Source organism: Oryctolagus cuniculus, chromosome 12, assembly GCF_964237555.1.
Source record: "Oryctolagus cuniculus chromosome 12, mOryCun1.1, whole genome shotgun sequence".
Lineage (NCBI taxonomy): Eukaryota > Metazoa > Chordata > Mammalia > Lagomorpha > Leporidae > Oryctolagus > Oryctolagus cuniculus.
Genome location: NC_091443.1, coordinates 53,795,489 through 53,811,065, shown reverse-complemented (window position 1 = coordinate 53,811,065; position 15,577 = coordinate 53,795,489). Strand labels below are relative to the sequence as shown.

At 59.2% G+C, this 15,577-nt stretch overlaps 2 protein-coding genes across 4 annotated transcripts in view; one reads left to right on the top strand and one right to left on the bottom strand.

Moving 5' to 3' along the window:
- Positions 1 to 468: 468 nt before the first annotated feature.
- On the bottom strand, positions 469 to 14,654 carry ZNF219 (zinc finger protein 219). Of its 3 annotated transcripts, none has more exons than XM_051822610.2 (5): positions 14,515 to 14,654; positions 3,750 to 3,838; positions 2,126 to 3,533; positions 1,723 to 1,854; positions 469 to 1,530 (listed from the first exon to the last, which is right to left on the bottom strand). In XM_051822610.2, the coding sequence occupies exons 2-5, from the start codon at positions 3,753 to 3,755 to the stop codon at positions 929 to 931; spliced, it is 2,148 nt and encodes a 715-aa protein (XP_051678570.1). In that variant the 5' UTR covers positions 3,756 to 3,838; positions 14,515 to 14,654; the 3' UTR covers positions 469 to 928. The 3 variants fall into 3 exon arrangements, with proteins under 3 accessions (XP_051678570.1, XP_008267552.1, XP_069910036.1); XM_008269330.4 differs by lacking the exon at positions 14,515 to 14,654 and adding an exon at positions 8,932 to 8,952; XM_070053935.1 differs by lacking the exon at positions 14,515 to 14,654 and adding an exon at positions 8,438 to 8,757.
- The window catches only part of TMEM253 (transmembrane protein 253), a 39,276-nt gene continuing 32,787 nt past the window's right edge, over positions 9,089 to 15,577 (top strand). The window contains exons 1-8 of the mRNA XM_051822617.2: positions 9,089 to 9,376; positions 11,193 to 11,285; positions 11,408 to 11,546; positions 11,908 to 12,018; positions 12,115 to 12,171; positions 12,458 to 12,568; positions 12,688 to 12,837; positions 13,176 to 14,902. Coding sequence (XP_051678577.1) covers positions 11,439 to 11,546; positions 11,908 to 12,018; positions 12,115 to 12,171; positions 12,458 to 12,568; positions 12,688 to 12,837; positions 13,176 to 13,256 — 618 coding nt within the window. The 5' untranslated portion in view covers positions 9,089 to 9,376; positions 11,193 to 11,285; positions 11,408 to 11,438 and the 3' untranslated portion in view covers positions 13,257 to 14,902. The remainder of the gene's footprint in view (positions 9,377 to 11,192; positions 11,286 to 11,407; positions 11,547 to 11,907; positions 12,019 to 12,114; positions 12,172 to 12,457; positions 12,569 to 12,687; positions 12,838 to 13,175; positions 14,903 to 15,577) is intronic.

The window sequence follows — 15,577 nt, the reverse complement described above, 5'->3', positions numbered from 1 at the left end:
GATCTGTCCTCCTGATGAAGGTGACAGGCCTAACATGGGCACTTCCTGTCCCCCAGCCGCTAACTGGAACACAAGACAAAAGGCCCCCTACCCCTCACTGGACTAAAGCCCATGCACCTGCCAGGGAGAATGTGCCTCCTCTACAGTAGCTCCCAGGGCCCAAAGCCCTCCACAAAGCTTCTCCTCCCACCTGCACCCACAGCTGCAGGCTGACCACGAACTGGGGGGGTGGGGGGGGTGGCACCAGCTCATCCAGCAGTTTTCCAAATGAGGGCCTCAGGCCACAGTGCATGAGAACCGCGTAGGCTCCTCATTAAGTGTTCATTCTTGGGTCTCACCTAGAGCTACTGAGTCCCAAGCCTAGGGTACAGGCCAAGATCCTGCATCTCTTAACAAGCTCTTGACTACTTCATGGACAGAGGGGCCCAGAGATGGGGGTAGGGGCCAGCACAGAGGCAGACACAGGGCTCTGTGCCTCAAGACACCTGTTTATTGGGGACACGACTCTGAGACAGGGATGACAGGAATCGTACCAAAAATAGCAACGTCTACACGGCCCCGCCGGGGCTAGAAGGGTACAGTGCCCCCCACCCCCAACCCTTATACAAAAATAGACTCTCACGCCTATGGACCAGCAAAGACTGGCAGAGCGGCGCCTCGCCAGGGACACGCCCTTCTCTGCCTGTCCTGGGACCCCGTTCTTTGACCCTCACCTCTGCCACGTCTAAGGCACTGTGACTCCCCTGGGCTGGATGGGTTCAGCCTGCCCACCCTCCTCTGCCCGCTGCCCCCTCCACCTCCGGTCCGCCTGGGGCTGGGATATGGGTCCCACGCTGCCCCCTGCTGGCTGCTCTACCCAACTACCTCTAGCGCTCCCCCGCTCCCGCGGGGTGAGCTCACTACTGCTACTCACCCCTACGAGGGCTCCCTACCGCTCTTGTCCCCCCAGCCCTGCCTCTCCGGACCTCGACAGCCCGGGGCCCTCCTCCCCCTCCAGCGGGGGGCTTGGAGGGGTCTCTCCTGAGGGCGCACGGGCATAGGGTGGAGACGCGTCCGCCTGGGGCGGCCGGCGGCCGCGGGCCCGGCGGCTGTGGTGCACCTGCAGGTGCAAGGCCATGAGCTCAGCGGCTCCAGTGGCAAAGGGGCAGAAGAGGCAGCGGTGGAGGGCGCCCCCCGGCCCGGCCTCGCTCCCCGGCCCCGCCCGCAGGGACAGGTCCAGGGGTTCGGCCTCACCGCCTCGCCCGTTGCGCAGGGTCCTCCCGGGGCTGGCGGGCTTCCGACGGGACCCGGGCCCGGGACCGCTCGGAGGCCGGGGACTTGCGGCGCCCTCCACCCAGGTCGAAGGCTGCTGCGCCTGCTTGGTTCCAGATGGTGGGGCCGAACCCCGCTGGGAAGGGGGCGGCGGCTCCGGGGGTGGCCCGGGGCCTGCCCCGCTCCTCTGCTCCCGGTGGTGGCGCTGCAGGTGATACTTGAGCGAGCCCGACTGGGTGCCCGCGTAGTCACAGTGCGGACACTTGTAGGGGCGCTCACCTGGTGGGGGGGGGGGGAGACACGATAAGTGTGTGCGCTCACTGCCTTCTCAATTTGCAGACTTCATCCCCGCAACCAGCTCGAGGCACTGCCTCTGCCTGCCCGCCCCCACCCTAAGAAGGGTGCGCAGCCCCTCCACAATTCCTCCTGTGCGGTGTTCCTCTACCCACTGCAGGGGCTCCCAGCACTCACCTGTGTGCACTCGCAGATGCACCTTGAGGTGATGCGCCGAGCGGAAAGACTTTCCGCAGAAGGGACAATCCTTGCCGGTGGCCCCCCGGCCCCCTTCAGGCCGGGTCCCTCCAACCAACAGCCCGTTTTCCTCTGCAAGACACGCGGTGGCGCAGGGGAGCGGGGCAAGTCAGGGGGGCGCTTGGTCGCGCGCCCTCAGGCTCACCCCGCAGGCTCGCTGCCCCTCGCGCCCAGCTGGAACCAGGCTTGGGACTCCCAAGGAGCTGGGTTTGTCTCATTTGGGAGTTTAGTGCTCTCAGAGGGCGGCAAGGCTCAGGGAAGAAAAGGGAGCGGGCTGGGGGTGGGGAGGGGCCATGGTGGTTGTTTTTTATCCAGCGCTTCAAGAGAGGAGGGTCCCACATACCCTGCGTGCCCGTCGGTCTCGCCTGCGTGCCCGCGGCAGGTGCGGAGTGCCCCGGCCCCTCGCCCGCACGCGGGTGCACAGAAGCCAGAGGGGCCAGCGACCTGCCCCGGGCCCAGGTTTCCTCCTCGGTCTCCACCACCTCCTCCTCCTCTTCCTGCTCTTCCGCACGGTGCCGGCGAGCTCGGGCCGGGAGAGCAGAGGGCAGCGGGCGGAAGCCACCGAAGCTGCGGCTGGCCCCAGGTTCAGCGCCTTCACCGTTGGGCCGGGCCTCGCCGGCACGCAGGCTCAAGTAGCCCAAGAGGCTTGGGGGCTCACGGCGTTCGGCCGGGGTAGGCGCCGGGGCCAAGAGCAGTGCAGGGCCCAGCGGCTCATAGGCCAGCAGGCCCAGGTCAGGAGGCTGGGGGGCGCGGGCAGGCGCCGAGCCAGGCCCCGGGGCACGCAGAGGGCCCAGCTTGCTGGCGTGCACCTTCATGTGGTTCTTAAGGAACCAGGGCTCCTTGAAGCAGCGGCCACACACGGGACACGCGTGGTCGAATGAGGCCTTGTGCTTGCGCATGTGCCCCTTGAGAAACCAGGACTGTGTAAAGCTCTGGCCGCACACCTGGCAGCGGAACTCTGGAGGCGCGGGCGGCTCCTCAGGAGCAGCAGGAACAGGAGCCGGAGTGGCCTCGCGTTCGGGCTCGGGCTCTGGCTCCGGCACAGATCTGGGTTCGGGCTGGGGCGGAGGTTGAGGCTGGGGTGCAGCGGAGGTGGCCGCCAGGGGGCGCTCCGGAGCGCCGTGGGCTGTCAGGCTGTGGTGCAGCAGCTCCTCCTCGTGGCTGGAACCGAAACTGCACAGGCCACACTTCCAAGGCCTGTGCAAGATGTGCAGGTGGCGTTCCCGCTCCGCAGAGGTGCGAAACTTGCCTTTGCAGAAGGGGCAACGGAAGGCGGATGGCGACGGGCCCTGAGGCCGCGCCAGACCCTCAGCGGTAGGAGCGGCCTGCACGGCCCCTGAGCTGCGGGCTCTCCCCTGCCGGGCCTCGCGCAGCAGCGCGCGCTCCTCCAATTCCATCAACAGGCGTGCGGCGGGGCTGCGTGGGCGCTCGGGCTGGTGCGTGCGCAGATGCGAGCGCAACAGAGCCCGCTGTGCCGCGCGGTGACCGCAGTGCGGGCACTGGAAGGCCTGGGCGCCTGGGTGCGCCCGCAGGTGCAAAGCCAGGATGGAGTTGAAGCGGAAGCGCTTTCCACACACAGGGCAAGGGAAGCGCCGTTCGCCCGCACGACTTTCAGACCAGCCCACCGCTCCCATCCCGGGCGACCCCGCGCTCACGCCTGGCCCGTTTGAGTAGCGCTGCAGATCCAGCTCGCCTTCGAAGGCTGGTGGTGACGGCGCTAAGTGGCCGCCTGGGGCGCGGGGACGTGAGCCCTGGAGGGAAAGATGCGTGTAGAGCGCTAGGGAAGCAAAGGCACGGGGGAGGGCGGAGTGGGCTGGGGCCTGAACCGAGCACCACGCAACTCACCAAGTTAGGGGATGGGTGGGAATTGGGCCCCGGGGGCCAGGAAGGACACCGGGAGGGTGATTCGGGCAGGAGAGAGGGGAGTAGCAGGGGCACCTGCAGATTCAGGCCGGGGCATCACTCACCTCCATGGACCCCCTTCACATTCTTTGGTTCTGGGGAGTGCAGGGAAGAGGAGGAAAAGCTGCTAATGAAGGCAACAGGTGCTGAGGAGCTAAAGCGAGAGAAACAGATTGGGAGGAAAAGATGAGCCCTGATTTGCACGGTGCAGCGAGTTAGCCCCAACCCTAGCGTCTCTGCACCTTGCAGGCACCAAACCCATCCCTCCCCCCTTCCGGCATCTTGATGCAGGGGGGGGGGGCGCACGCGGGGTGGGGGCAGCGGCGTCCTCACAACTGCCCCCTGGGTTTGCCAGGCCCTCGGGGCTCTTTGATAACCCAGATTTCTTTCCCCAGTTGAGACGTTTTTAAAGGCCTGGCCGGCAGCACCAGCAGCAGCAGCCCACCCCCTGGCGGTGGGGGAGGCCATCACAGGATACCTGTCCCCTCCCCTTTGGGTAGGGCTGGGCACCGGTCACGCACACGGGGTGGGCTTGCCGCGCTCTGGAGCGCCCAGAAACCTGAGTGGAGAGCCACACGTTGCAGCTTCCACAGTCCTCCCTTCTGCCCTTACCCTGTCTTTCTGTCTTTCTCCCTCATCCTCCCTCCCTCCGCCTGGATTCCTGATCCATTCATTTCCATTCATTACAGAGACTCATTCATGCATGGGAGAGAAACACCTCCCAGCAGCGGAGAGTCTGGAGACAGACAGAGGGGGAGGGGCGTGAAGGGGGAGAGCGAGCCGGAGGGAGAAGGGAGGAGGGGGGAGTTGGGGGAGGAGTGGAAGTTAAGGGGCACTGCCAGCCTCTGGAAGGGGTTAAACCTGCCGACACCACAGAGGATTCTTCCCCTCGTCTCCAGCCTGGGCGCCTGGGGTTTGCTGGGGCATCTCTGCCCCTTTGTCCAGGCAGTTTGAAGCAGGCTTCCCTCCTCTCGGCAGGGGAGAGGCTCCCTCACACACACAAGAGGAGGATTACACTGGCTCGGAGCTCAAGAGGCTGGAGTGAGGGCCGGGGGGCGGGGCCGGGCCATCTGCACAGATAGGGGCTCAGCACATGCTCGGAGCAGGAAGGGGTTAAAATTCTCCAGGCTAAAATTCCCCAGGCCCGGGCTGTGCAGAGCTCCCGGGCTGGGGAAGGAGCGCACTGAAGAGGAAGATGGGGGTGGGGGTGGGGGTGCGGGTGCTAAGCCGCAGGCGAGGTAAGTGAGTAGCCCTAGGACTTCAGGGCAACCCCAGAAATGAAGAGTTAGGGAAGCAGGCCCAGAAACCGTCCAGTCTACCTTCTTGCCCTCACGTGGTGCTGTCTCTGCCCAAGGCTCCAGGGCCGTGGGCCTAGCCTATTTCTCTGCCTAGCACAGACTGTGGCAGGTATAAAGAACTTCCTTGCAACAGGCATTAGGAGACTGAAACGAGTTACTGAGAGAGAATAGGACTCCAGTCTTCCTTTGCTTAGGGATCTTTAGTAGAGGAGAACTGGGCCAGGAGTCAGCCCTGCCTCTCGGCAGAGAGAGAAGACTCCAGAGTTCGAGGCATCTAACTTTGACACACAGTGGGTATGGTAAGGCGCCGTGAAGGGACAGGGTGCTGCTCCGTGTGAATCTGGGTTATGGGAGTATGATTAACAGGGGATTAAGAAAGTGTCCTTACCCAAAGGTCACTAAATGACCTCTACCACCTCTTAATATGTGTAATTCTGGAGCTCCAAATTAGGGCACCTGCCCTCATCCCCTGCATCCTCCAAATCAGCCCCTCTCCTGGGACCAAGGGCCTGGCAGGACCCACTGGACAGGCTCACTGAGTGAGAACAGGACTGAGGGGTACAAGGCGACCGTGGGCCGAGTCCGACCACTAATAGCCCTACAACCTGGAGTAAATCATTTAACCTCCCAGATCACTCTTCTGCGAAACAAAGGGGGCTGGGCCAGTTTATGCGGACAGTTCCCTTCGAGCTGGAAAGTTCTGTGGTTCTAAGTCACAGGACTCCTCGGGACCTAGAGAGACGTTAAAACAAATGGCCATCCCCTTCAGTACCATGGAGAGTGCAGTGGGCTACCAAACAAGCCACTTTGGCCACCTCAGTACCATAGATAGAGTGATGAAGTCCTAGAGGGACCATGTTTGCCATTTTAGCACCACGAACATTGGGGGAAGAAAAAAAAAAAAAGCTAGAGGATTTCTTCTTTTTCTCTGTTCTTCTTAAATCCCTATCTGAGAACCATACGGGAAAAAAAATTCAGTAGTACCAGAGGGATTATTTTGGCCTTTTGAATGTCACTGAGAAAAGACAGAGGTAATAGAAAATAGATGTAACTGAAGAATTTTAGTTAGCTATAAGCAGTGTCCTGACAGCGACAGTCTGTGCATCCTGGAATGAGCACTGAGGCGGCGAATGTGGGTCCGTCACATTCTGCTGCTCTCCTGGGGACTCCCGGAACATCCTGGTGTACAGCCAATCTGGTGTATTCAGAGGAAGCAGATGGCCGTGGGGAGGGGGAGGCTGGGAATACTGCATGGTCATAGCTGACTAACCTATGGCACATACTCAGATTCTAGGACGATTCCAGGGCCCTGAAAACCGCCTGGAAGAGAGCAAGCAAAACACCTCGTATCGGAGGCCAGACAAGCAGGAATGGGGCGCAGCTTCCTCCGTCAAAACACAACCACCGAAAACCTTGCTCTGCAGAGTAGTTTCCGGGATGGAAATACAGTGCTACAGAGAAGGCCGGAGCTGGGGCTGTACTCCCTAGCAGGGAGCTTCCCAGAAGATGGCTCAAGACCAGCCTCCCTAAGAGGCCCTGCCAGGCCCAGCCAGGAGTCCTGCATCAATCATCTCCACGGCAGACCAGGTGCCACGTACCTGAGCCCGTGGGCTCTTCTCAGTAGAGGGCAGGGGCTCACAGGGACGGGATTCTGGGAGCCGGCATGATCGTGTGTGCACTGCCTGTGGACACCACTCTCAGCTCTCTATTGTCAGGCCTTAAACACCATCCACGAGACTTGGCCAGACAGTAGCACTGACCTACTTTCCACCCCCACTGGGCATCAGGGGTTATCTTGCCCTTATTTGGATTCTATAGGGCTGCAGGGCCAGGGATAGGGAGCAGAAATCTTTCCAAAGCAACAGGCCAAGGACTGTCCCATGCTAGGACCCACTGGTGGGGAGGCGCGTGTGCACCATGTACCCTTACTGTGCAGGCAATGATGCAATAGCTGGGGAAAAAGACACAGAAACAAGGACAAGTACACAGAAGCATCTGCAAAACAGAGGACCACAAAGGCTGTCCCTCACGGCTTTGACCGTCAAAGGTTCAGGACCCCTGGGTTCAAACTGTAACTGGGCCTCTGTCCATGGCCATCTCTGCGGACTTGGCATTTTCCCCTCTGCTGAGAACCCTACACACCTCCTGGGTCTGGCAACAATTATGATTACCCCTGAACTAGACGGGGTTAAAAGGAAAGGCATCATCTTCGGTGGTCCCCAGTGGGGACCACCTTGACCACACAGAGCTGCCAGCAGCTCACTTTTATGGTTTCCTGTCCAAGGCACTCGGATCTCGCTATTCAGACAGCTAAGCCCACCCCACTATGCAGCTTGCCCACCTTTGAGAATAAGTTCCCGGTAAAGCCTTCTCCCCTCCATCCTCACAGCCTGAAGCAGGGGGCGGAGACCCCCAGCCATGGGCCCCAAATGCACAGCAGGAGGCTGGAGGAAGGAACACCTGCTGCCAACCCCACAGTGGTGAATCTCGCCCCAGAGGCATGTCCTGACTCGACCCCGCCTCCGAAAGTTCCGGGAGGACCTGGGTTTGGGGGAGGGGGCACGCAGACGGTCCTAAGCCCCCAGAACTGGAGCTGACCCTAGAAAAAAGTCCAGTCATGGCACCCACAGAAGCCTCGCTCTTCAGAAGGAGGGCGGGGGAGGCGGAGGGAGGGCAAGAAGGCCCATGGGAACACCCCCCCACCAAGAGAAATCGGTTGGCAAGTAGGATAGGACCTGTGATCCCCCGTGAGAGGTCCTCCCGGCAGCACCCCAGACCCCTCCCGGGGCAGATAAGCTGCACGGAAGATGGGGGACAGGGTTGGGAGATAGGGAAGCCTGCGCTCCTCTACCCGGGCTGGGAGAACAAAAGCTGAGTTACAGCCGCCTCCGCTGCTGCCGCGGGCCGAGCTCTTTGTGACACTTTGTTTGGGACGCAGAGAGGGAAGCACCCCCCATCCTCTCCCCTCCCCCCTCCCCCCCACTCCCGGAGAGTTTGGGTTCCTTCCCCCTCCCCCACCAGCCCTACCTGGGCCGGGGGGCGCTCATCCGCTCAGCCTGGCTGCTCGGCCACCCCGCGCCCCCAGGCCCCCTGGCGCCCTGCCTTCGGGCCCCTACAAAGACGCCACCCCCACCGCCAGGCCCCCCCCCCGGCTGGCCCTTCCCCCTTGGTGTCCGCTCCCCCGGGCCCCCCACCTGGCCCCCCCTTCGCCAGGGCCCCCCCTAGCTCTCAGGGCTTCCGAGGCCGCCACCCCCACCCCGCCCCCCAGGAGCTCTGGGCGAAGTTTGCTTGGGGCCGAGCCGGCGCCCCTCCCCCGCCCCCGCCCCCTGCACCTGCTCCGAGCCGGGCGCGCGGAGCGGCCCCCCCCCGCTCCGGGAGGGGGGAGGGGGCTGGGGGCGGGGGCCGGGTGGCGGGCGAGGGGGGGGGAGCCGGGAGTGGGGGGAGCGGCTACTCACGAGCCCCGGGCGGGCGGCGGCGGAGCGGGCGGCGGCGGCGGCGGCGGGCGGCGGGCCGGCGGCGCGGGCGTCAGCGTTACGTGGGGCCGGGGGAGATGCGCCGGGCCCCGGCCCCCCCGCCCCCGGCCCGGCCCCCGCCCCCTCCCCGGTCCCCCGCCCCCGGCCCTGGCCCGCATTGTGTGCGGCGGGAGGCGGCCCGGCCATTAGCATGCGGGGGGCGGCGCGGCGGGGCTGGGAGCCGCGCGGGAGCAGAGCTCTGGCTCTGGGGACAGGGAGCTGGGGACCCCGGGAGCCGCGAGAGGCGGCCGCCAGGGGCGGGGTGCGGGCCGTGCGGAGGCTGGGGGGCGCTGTCGGAGGGAGGGAGGGCGGGAAGGAGCGGGGGTGGGGCGCACGGGCGATTCCAACAGGAGACTGGAAGAGATTTTGAAAGGTCATCTCGTCCTTCCCCCAGCCTCCAAGCAGGGCTGCCCCTCCCACCCTGAACCCGGACATACCAGGGAAGGAGTTGGCTCTGCCGCTGTCTGCCCCAACATGCACAGACTCGGGAAGTTCTTCCTGGGGTTTTATCTCAGAGCCTCTCCCTTACAATTTCTGTCTCTCTTTTTGGGGAGGAGGAGGGGCGATGATAGAGATAGTTAATGTCTGCCGTATAAGAAACATGATTAAAGTTACTGTTCGGTCCCTTCTGTTCTTGATAAACAATTCCAGCTTCTTTCTCTCGAATGCCGTTTCCCATTCCTTAAGGTCTTTTTAGTGGCTCTTCAATTCAACAAATATTGACTAAGTGCTTACAAAGTACCAGGCCCTTGCTCAGCGCTGTGGGGGATGCACAGATGAGGGGGAGGGGTGCCCTCCCTCCAGGAGACTGTGGTCTAGACAGGGGCTACAAAGCTGCTTGTGAGCTCCACGGGAACTGAACGCGTGGTCGCCTACTTAATGGTATGTAATCCTTGCAACAATCCTGCAATATAATTAGCCCCCACTTACAGATAAGGAAAAACAAGGCTCGAGGAGTCTCCTTCCCCCACTGGCCTGCAGACTCAACATCTCACATGGCCATCAAATAAAGTTACCACGCGTGGGGATTGAGGAGAGAGGACCAGAGGCACACGGTTCTCCGGATCCTTGGAAAATGTGAATCCCACTCTCCAGGAAAGAAAAGGGTGGATACAGCCCTCCCAGAATGTTAAACCTGCACGCTGAGGGGGCAGAGTGGTTTACCAAGAAGACCACTTGCTTCCCAGGACCCCCATCTGCTGCTACTGATCCTTAGGGATCTTCTCAGTCGTCTTCTATCAATAATAATAAATAATGATGATGATAATAGCTGCTAACATTTATTGAGCTTTGCTGGGCCAAGCTGATTCATATGCATTTTCTCTTTTAATGCCCAAGGCAACCCCTTGAGATTGGTATTATTAACTTCCCTCTATAGATAAGGAAACAGAGATTAAACAACCTGCTCAAGGTCACCCAGGTAGATGGGGAGTTTGAACAGTTCTGCACTAAGATAGGCCTCTTCCACCTCTGAGCGCTAGACATGTGGGCCCAGCTGGTTCTGCTTCTTACTGTAAAGGTGAGTGTCTCCAGCTTAGTTTCTGAATAAGCCAGGTGGTATGTGGGCAGCGGGCACATCAGTGTGACCTCATCAGCAACACCAATGGTTACTAAGCACCCACCGTGAATCAAAAACTCATCACAGTCCCATTCTTAACCCCATGTTATCAGTGAACAAATCGGGGTTCAAGCAGGTAAAACAACGTACCCAGGGTCACACAGCTGGAAAATGGTAGAGCTGATAGCTCCTCTGCCTGCAAGGCATCTTCTGTTTCAAACAGTGTTTCAATAGTGTTTTGCATAGCACTTAAGACTCAATTTGGGATTCCTGGCATCCCGCATGCCTAGTTTCCAGTCCTGAGTCTCAGCTCCACTTCGGATCCAAATTCCTGCTAATGCGGGCCCTGGGAAGCAGCAGATGATGGCTGCAATGCTACTTGCCATCCACCACCCATGTGAGAGACCAGGAACTCATTCCTGGCTCCTGGCTTTGGCTTGGCCCAGCCATGGCTGTTGCAAAAATTTGGGGAGATAACCAGCAGATGGATGATCTCTGTTTATCTCTGCCTTTCTGATTTTCAATAAAATGAAAATAAGTGAATTTTTAAATATTGTGGCAGTGATATCTTTCCCAAGATTGACCTTTTGGGGATCATCTTCTCCATACATCTAGCTTAAGCTTATCAGAGTCAAAAAAAAAAAAAAAATTCCCACTACAGAGCTCCTCTCCATCTTCTTAGTCAGTGTCCAACTCAGAGTAAACCTTTCAAGAAAGGAGGGAGAGGAAAAGCTCTCCATAAAGTGAGAGGCAGGAAAGCCAGGAGAATCAAAACTTAACCTGGTCTGGGGACAAAGCTGCAAGTAATGACAAGGGACCAATCCAGACGGTAATCTGGATCTTGCTAGGGGAAGAGCAAGTAATTTGAGGAGGAAGCCAAAGAAAGGAGAGAGATCAGATAGAAATGAGGGGCACATTCAGAGTTATGGTGTCGTGGGGATGAGGTGAGGGAATCCAGAAGAGCAATCGAGGTTGGGCAGCTGTAGGGGCCACAGGAAATGGGAACAGAGCGAGGCAGCACTGTGTGTCTTGTGGAAAGAACAAGACTGGTGTCTACCCAGGGCCACTTCCTGGATCCGTAGGTCCTTGTAGGGACCTTTGCCCCACCACGTCCCAGTCCTGACAGCCGTTCTTTACCAGGACAAGTTTGCCGTCTTCTCTGAACTACCAAGCCCCTCAAGCACACCAGGACCCAGGGCGTCCCACCCTTCTGAAGTAGCTGCTTCAGACCAGGTAGGTGTGAGGCCCAGAGCCTCAACCCCTAGACACTGGGAGAGGGCAGAGGGGGAGTGGAAAGAGATGTTGTTCTCTGTTGTGGCTCCTGCTGGACAGAGGCTCCATAATGTGTTCCCTAGCCTAGGAAGCACCCAGCTGTTGTGGCCCACAATGGAGGATGCAGGTGGTCGGCGCCAGCAGGAGCGACCCAGCCTTCGTCTGGAAAAGCTGCAGCACTGGGCAAGACATAGGCACAGTGGGCACCTCTTGGTGCTGGCGGTGAGGCAGGCTGTCCTACCCTCTCAGCATGTCCACTTATATCCAATCCATTTCCATGCATATTTAGCAAGCACCTATCATGTGCCAGAAACTGCTCTGAGTGGGAGGAGGGTGGAGACAAGACCCCGAATCTCCAAGTAGCTTCTCTCATGTGCATGGTGGGGGGGGGGGGGTGCATACAGAAAAGGAAGCAAACTCTAATGCGAGGCAGCAAAGATGAAGTGATCACTTCCCTCTCTGCGCTTGCTGGAAAACTGCCCTCCGCCGTCAATCATTAGTGATCTCTGGAAGAGGCAGGGCTTGTGAGGAGGGAGAGGAATTCCTGACAGTGCTCCCTCAACCACCCTGTGTTGGCCCCCAGGTCAGCCAGCTATGGCTGGCCATAGCTGTGGTGCCCTTGGCTGTCTCAGTCGCCTGCCTGAACTCTGCTTGTCACATGACCACAGCACTGCCACTCGGGCCTGGAGTCTCAGTAAGACCCACCGCAAGGGAGGGTGGAAGGGAGGAAGATCCTGGGGCCGCACCCTAATGAGATCAGAGGTACACACTTGCCCATCTCACCATTCAGGGTCTTCTCACTGGGGCTGTCACCCTTGAGCTTCGAAGAGCACCCCGCCTCTGGAAGGTGAGAGAAGAGACTGCACTCCTGTCCACCCCCCCCCACACACACACACAGAACCCGCTCCATACAGGAAGTACGTGGTCCTCTAAGAGATGACTAATCCTCTCATCTGTCTATCTGTCACTGGCCTAAAAGACTAATGAGGGAGCACAAGAAAGGTACAGGATGATGACCCTAGTTGGAGGTGGAGAAGCAGGATTTGGGTTTTATTTTCAGCAAGGCTGCAGGTGGGACTTGATGTTGGAATAAGCCCCCCAGGCTGGCCAAGGCTGAGCTGAGTGTCTGGCAGGTGCGCACCATGATGATATTCAACATTTTCAACCTGATCTTGGGCTTCATTGTGGTGGTGGTCGAGGTGTTGAAGACAGCCTTGGGGCCTGCCCTACCTGCCCCCTCCCAGGTACAAGTGCATGAAGGGGAAGGTGGGAGAAGGAGGGAGCAAAAAGAGATGGAGGGCAGAAAGGGCAAAGCAAAGAGGTGCTGGGTCCCTGCAGCATCCTCCGCCCCATCTCCCCACAGCTGGCTGGCTTGCTGGTGGTGCAGCTCAGCGCTGAGGCATTCACCCTAGGGGGAGTGCTGGCCTCGGCATATGCCCTCTTCCTGCTGAGCCAGAGGAAGCCAGGCTGCTGCTGCAGGAGCCGGAGTCTGCGCTACGAGGAGCTGCACGAGGTACTGGGGGCTGGGAGGACAGGACAGTCAGCTGCCAGCCAGTATTTTCAGTCTACCCTGATCCACGATGCTGAAGGAAAAACAACGGGTCAAAAGGAAGTGAAAATAATCCTAGACTTAAAACTGATTGGCTTTCTGGCGTTGGCCATTTCCCCTGTAATGGTGGCTAAGAGGGAACTGGGTATCTAAATGGTTGGGGCTAGAAGGGTGGGAGAGCATTAGGAAGCTGCCCAAGTAAGGTACTGGAAGAGCAAGCTCAGGGTGGTGGAAATGGGTTAGAACGAAGCTGCTTCTAGGGCTTCTTTCTCACTCCTACAATCTGCTTCTTTGGATCTCAGGGCCTCTCCGAGTTGGAGGACGTTCCTAGTTTGGACAACGGTTCCACGGGGGCCAGCACAGGAACCAGGACAAGCGAGTGAGCCGGACAAGCGGAAGCAGACAGGTGCGTCTCCCCCACCCCGAGGAGGCTCTCCAGACGCTCCAGTGTCCCACCCCAGCAAACTCAGAAGCTAGCCGGCCTCCCTCGACACTGGCATGAAGTCCCAGGCGGTGCCTTCGACTCTCACTCAAAGCAAGCCTCCCCTTTTTCCCCTGCCTCGCTAGAAGACACACCTGGACCACAGCCTCCCTGGTCTCGCCACCCTAAAAGCTGCGTCCAGCCTTCCCCTCTGCCCGCCCATACACCTTCACAACTGCCTCATCTCGCTGTGCTCTTCTGTCCAGCTCTCACAATCCCCTGCACTCCAAGCCCCAGTTCTCGCACACGCCAACTCTTGAATCCAATTCAGGGAGCTGCCTTCCAGCCTTCGATCCAGTTGCTGTCTACTCGCTGGAGACTACACATCCCAGCATGCCCCGCTGCCCTGCGGCCTGCTGGGAAATGAAGAGCCTGCCCTCCGCCGCTGGGGCGCTGTGCATCTGCTGAGTGACGCGAGGCGCTCAAGTCGAGGCCTAGCCGAGAGTTGTCTCGGACGCGACCACTGGCCTGCGTGCGGGGTGGAGCCGGGCGGGCCGTCCTGCTCCGGGATGCCGCTACCCTAGCCAGGGCAACTGAGAGCAGACTCTGGGTCCATATCCCTCCCACAGACTGCATCGGAGCCGGTGAGGGCTGGGGGCTGGCGCTTGGCAAAGCTGGGGTTCCCCAGATGCTGTCGCCGCGCCCCCACGAAAGAGTGCCCAGGTCCAAAGTCCTGAGACTTGGAGCGCGCGCGAGAAGGGGGTTGGAGATTGATGAGTCAGAAGCGCGCGGCCTTTCTCTCGCCCCACGTCCCCGGGGCCTGAGTGCCCGAGGCCAGACTCGCTAGGCAGGCTGGTGGACCCGGCAAGCAAAGAGGGACGCGGCGGTCCGACCTACAGCTTTCCCGCCTCTTGCGAGCATGCCGGTGTACCAAGCCCGCGTTGTCGCCACCCTTTCTTTCCAAGGCGGGAGCGGGACTGCGCAGGCTCGGCCTCTTGGCCGCCCCGCTGACCTTTGATCCTGGCCGCGGTCGGGTTGCTGGATCTCTGGTTGCGCTAAGCCCCGCCGTTTACGGCTTTTGCAAGTGTGCAAAGATGGCAAGCTCGGTGGGCTTGGGAAAAGCCCGGGAAGACTTAGGAGTCCCAGTAGCACTAGCCGGGCAGCTCACTAGCCGCTAGAAACTAGAAAGTAACCGGAGCTGGAGAACTAAGAGAACTCACCCCAAATTCACACAGAGCCCGGGATGAGTATTCTCCTCACACTCATTTTTGATCCCACTTGAGAAGGCTTCAGTCCCTAGAGAATGCTGCTTCTCCCGGCTCAGCCAAGCCCAAGCAGCAGTGAGGATAGAGCGCAGCCTGGCTGCCCTGCCTGGATACTGCAGTGGCGCCAGCTGCAGCTTCTTTTTGTTTGTGACACCTTGGGAGGGGTAATAGTCGCCCTATGACAAGGTTAGGTGTGAGGACTAGTGGGTGGGGACAGTTTGGGGATCAGGCTCTGGAATGGAGGAAACCGGAGACGGGCCTCCCCCTGTAACTGCCGCCTAATGGAGAGCTCCTGGATGAGGGGCTCTGAGAAAGAAATCTTCCTGGAAGTCAAAAACTGATGGTAGACGGGGAAGCCGCTGGACGGGGAGTAACGGGGAGTGGGGGTGGAATCAACAGTTTTCCTTATCTCCCAGCTTTTCAGGATGTGATCAGAAGTCTAAATGTTGTATTCTAGTTCTTTGAGAAGCTCAAAGATCATGCAGATGAACCTTGTCTCAGATTACCCTAGGTGATGCCTGCCATGGTAACAATGCTAAAACCTCAGTGGCTTAAGACCACAAAGGTCTGTTTCTCACACTTTCTGTTCAAAGCAGGCTCAGGTACCCAAGCTGATGGAGGGCCGCCATTTTGAGTTCCTATCATATCACCATGAAGCTTAGGGCTGCACCCCCCAACTGTGAAGCACGCATGAAGAATTGTTCTTAGGTTCTTAAGTGCTTGTCCCCTAAAGGGACACATCACTTTTACTCACAGTTCACTGGCCAAAGCAAGTCAAATAGCCACACTCAACTTCAAGGAAATAAGGGCAATTTTGGTATGCATAGAGAGAGCAGAAGAGGCAGAAATGTATTAAATGAAAAAGGGTTCATCATTCGTGGTCTATCTTGAGCACCATAACAGTTGGAATGCTTCTGTTTAAATTTTTAGGCCTGTATCTAGTTCTTTGGTTCCATGATCTCCCAAGTGAAGTTCATAATAGAAATTTTCCTCAAAAAATCATTGGACAGGGAGGTAA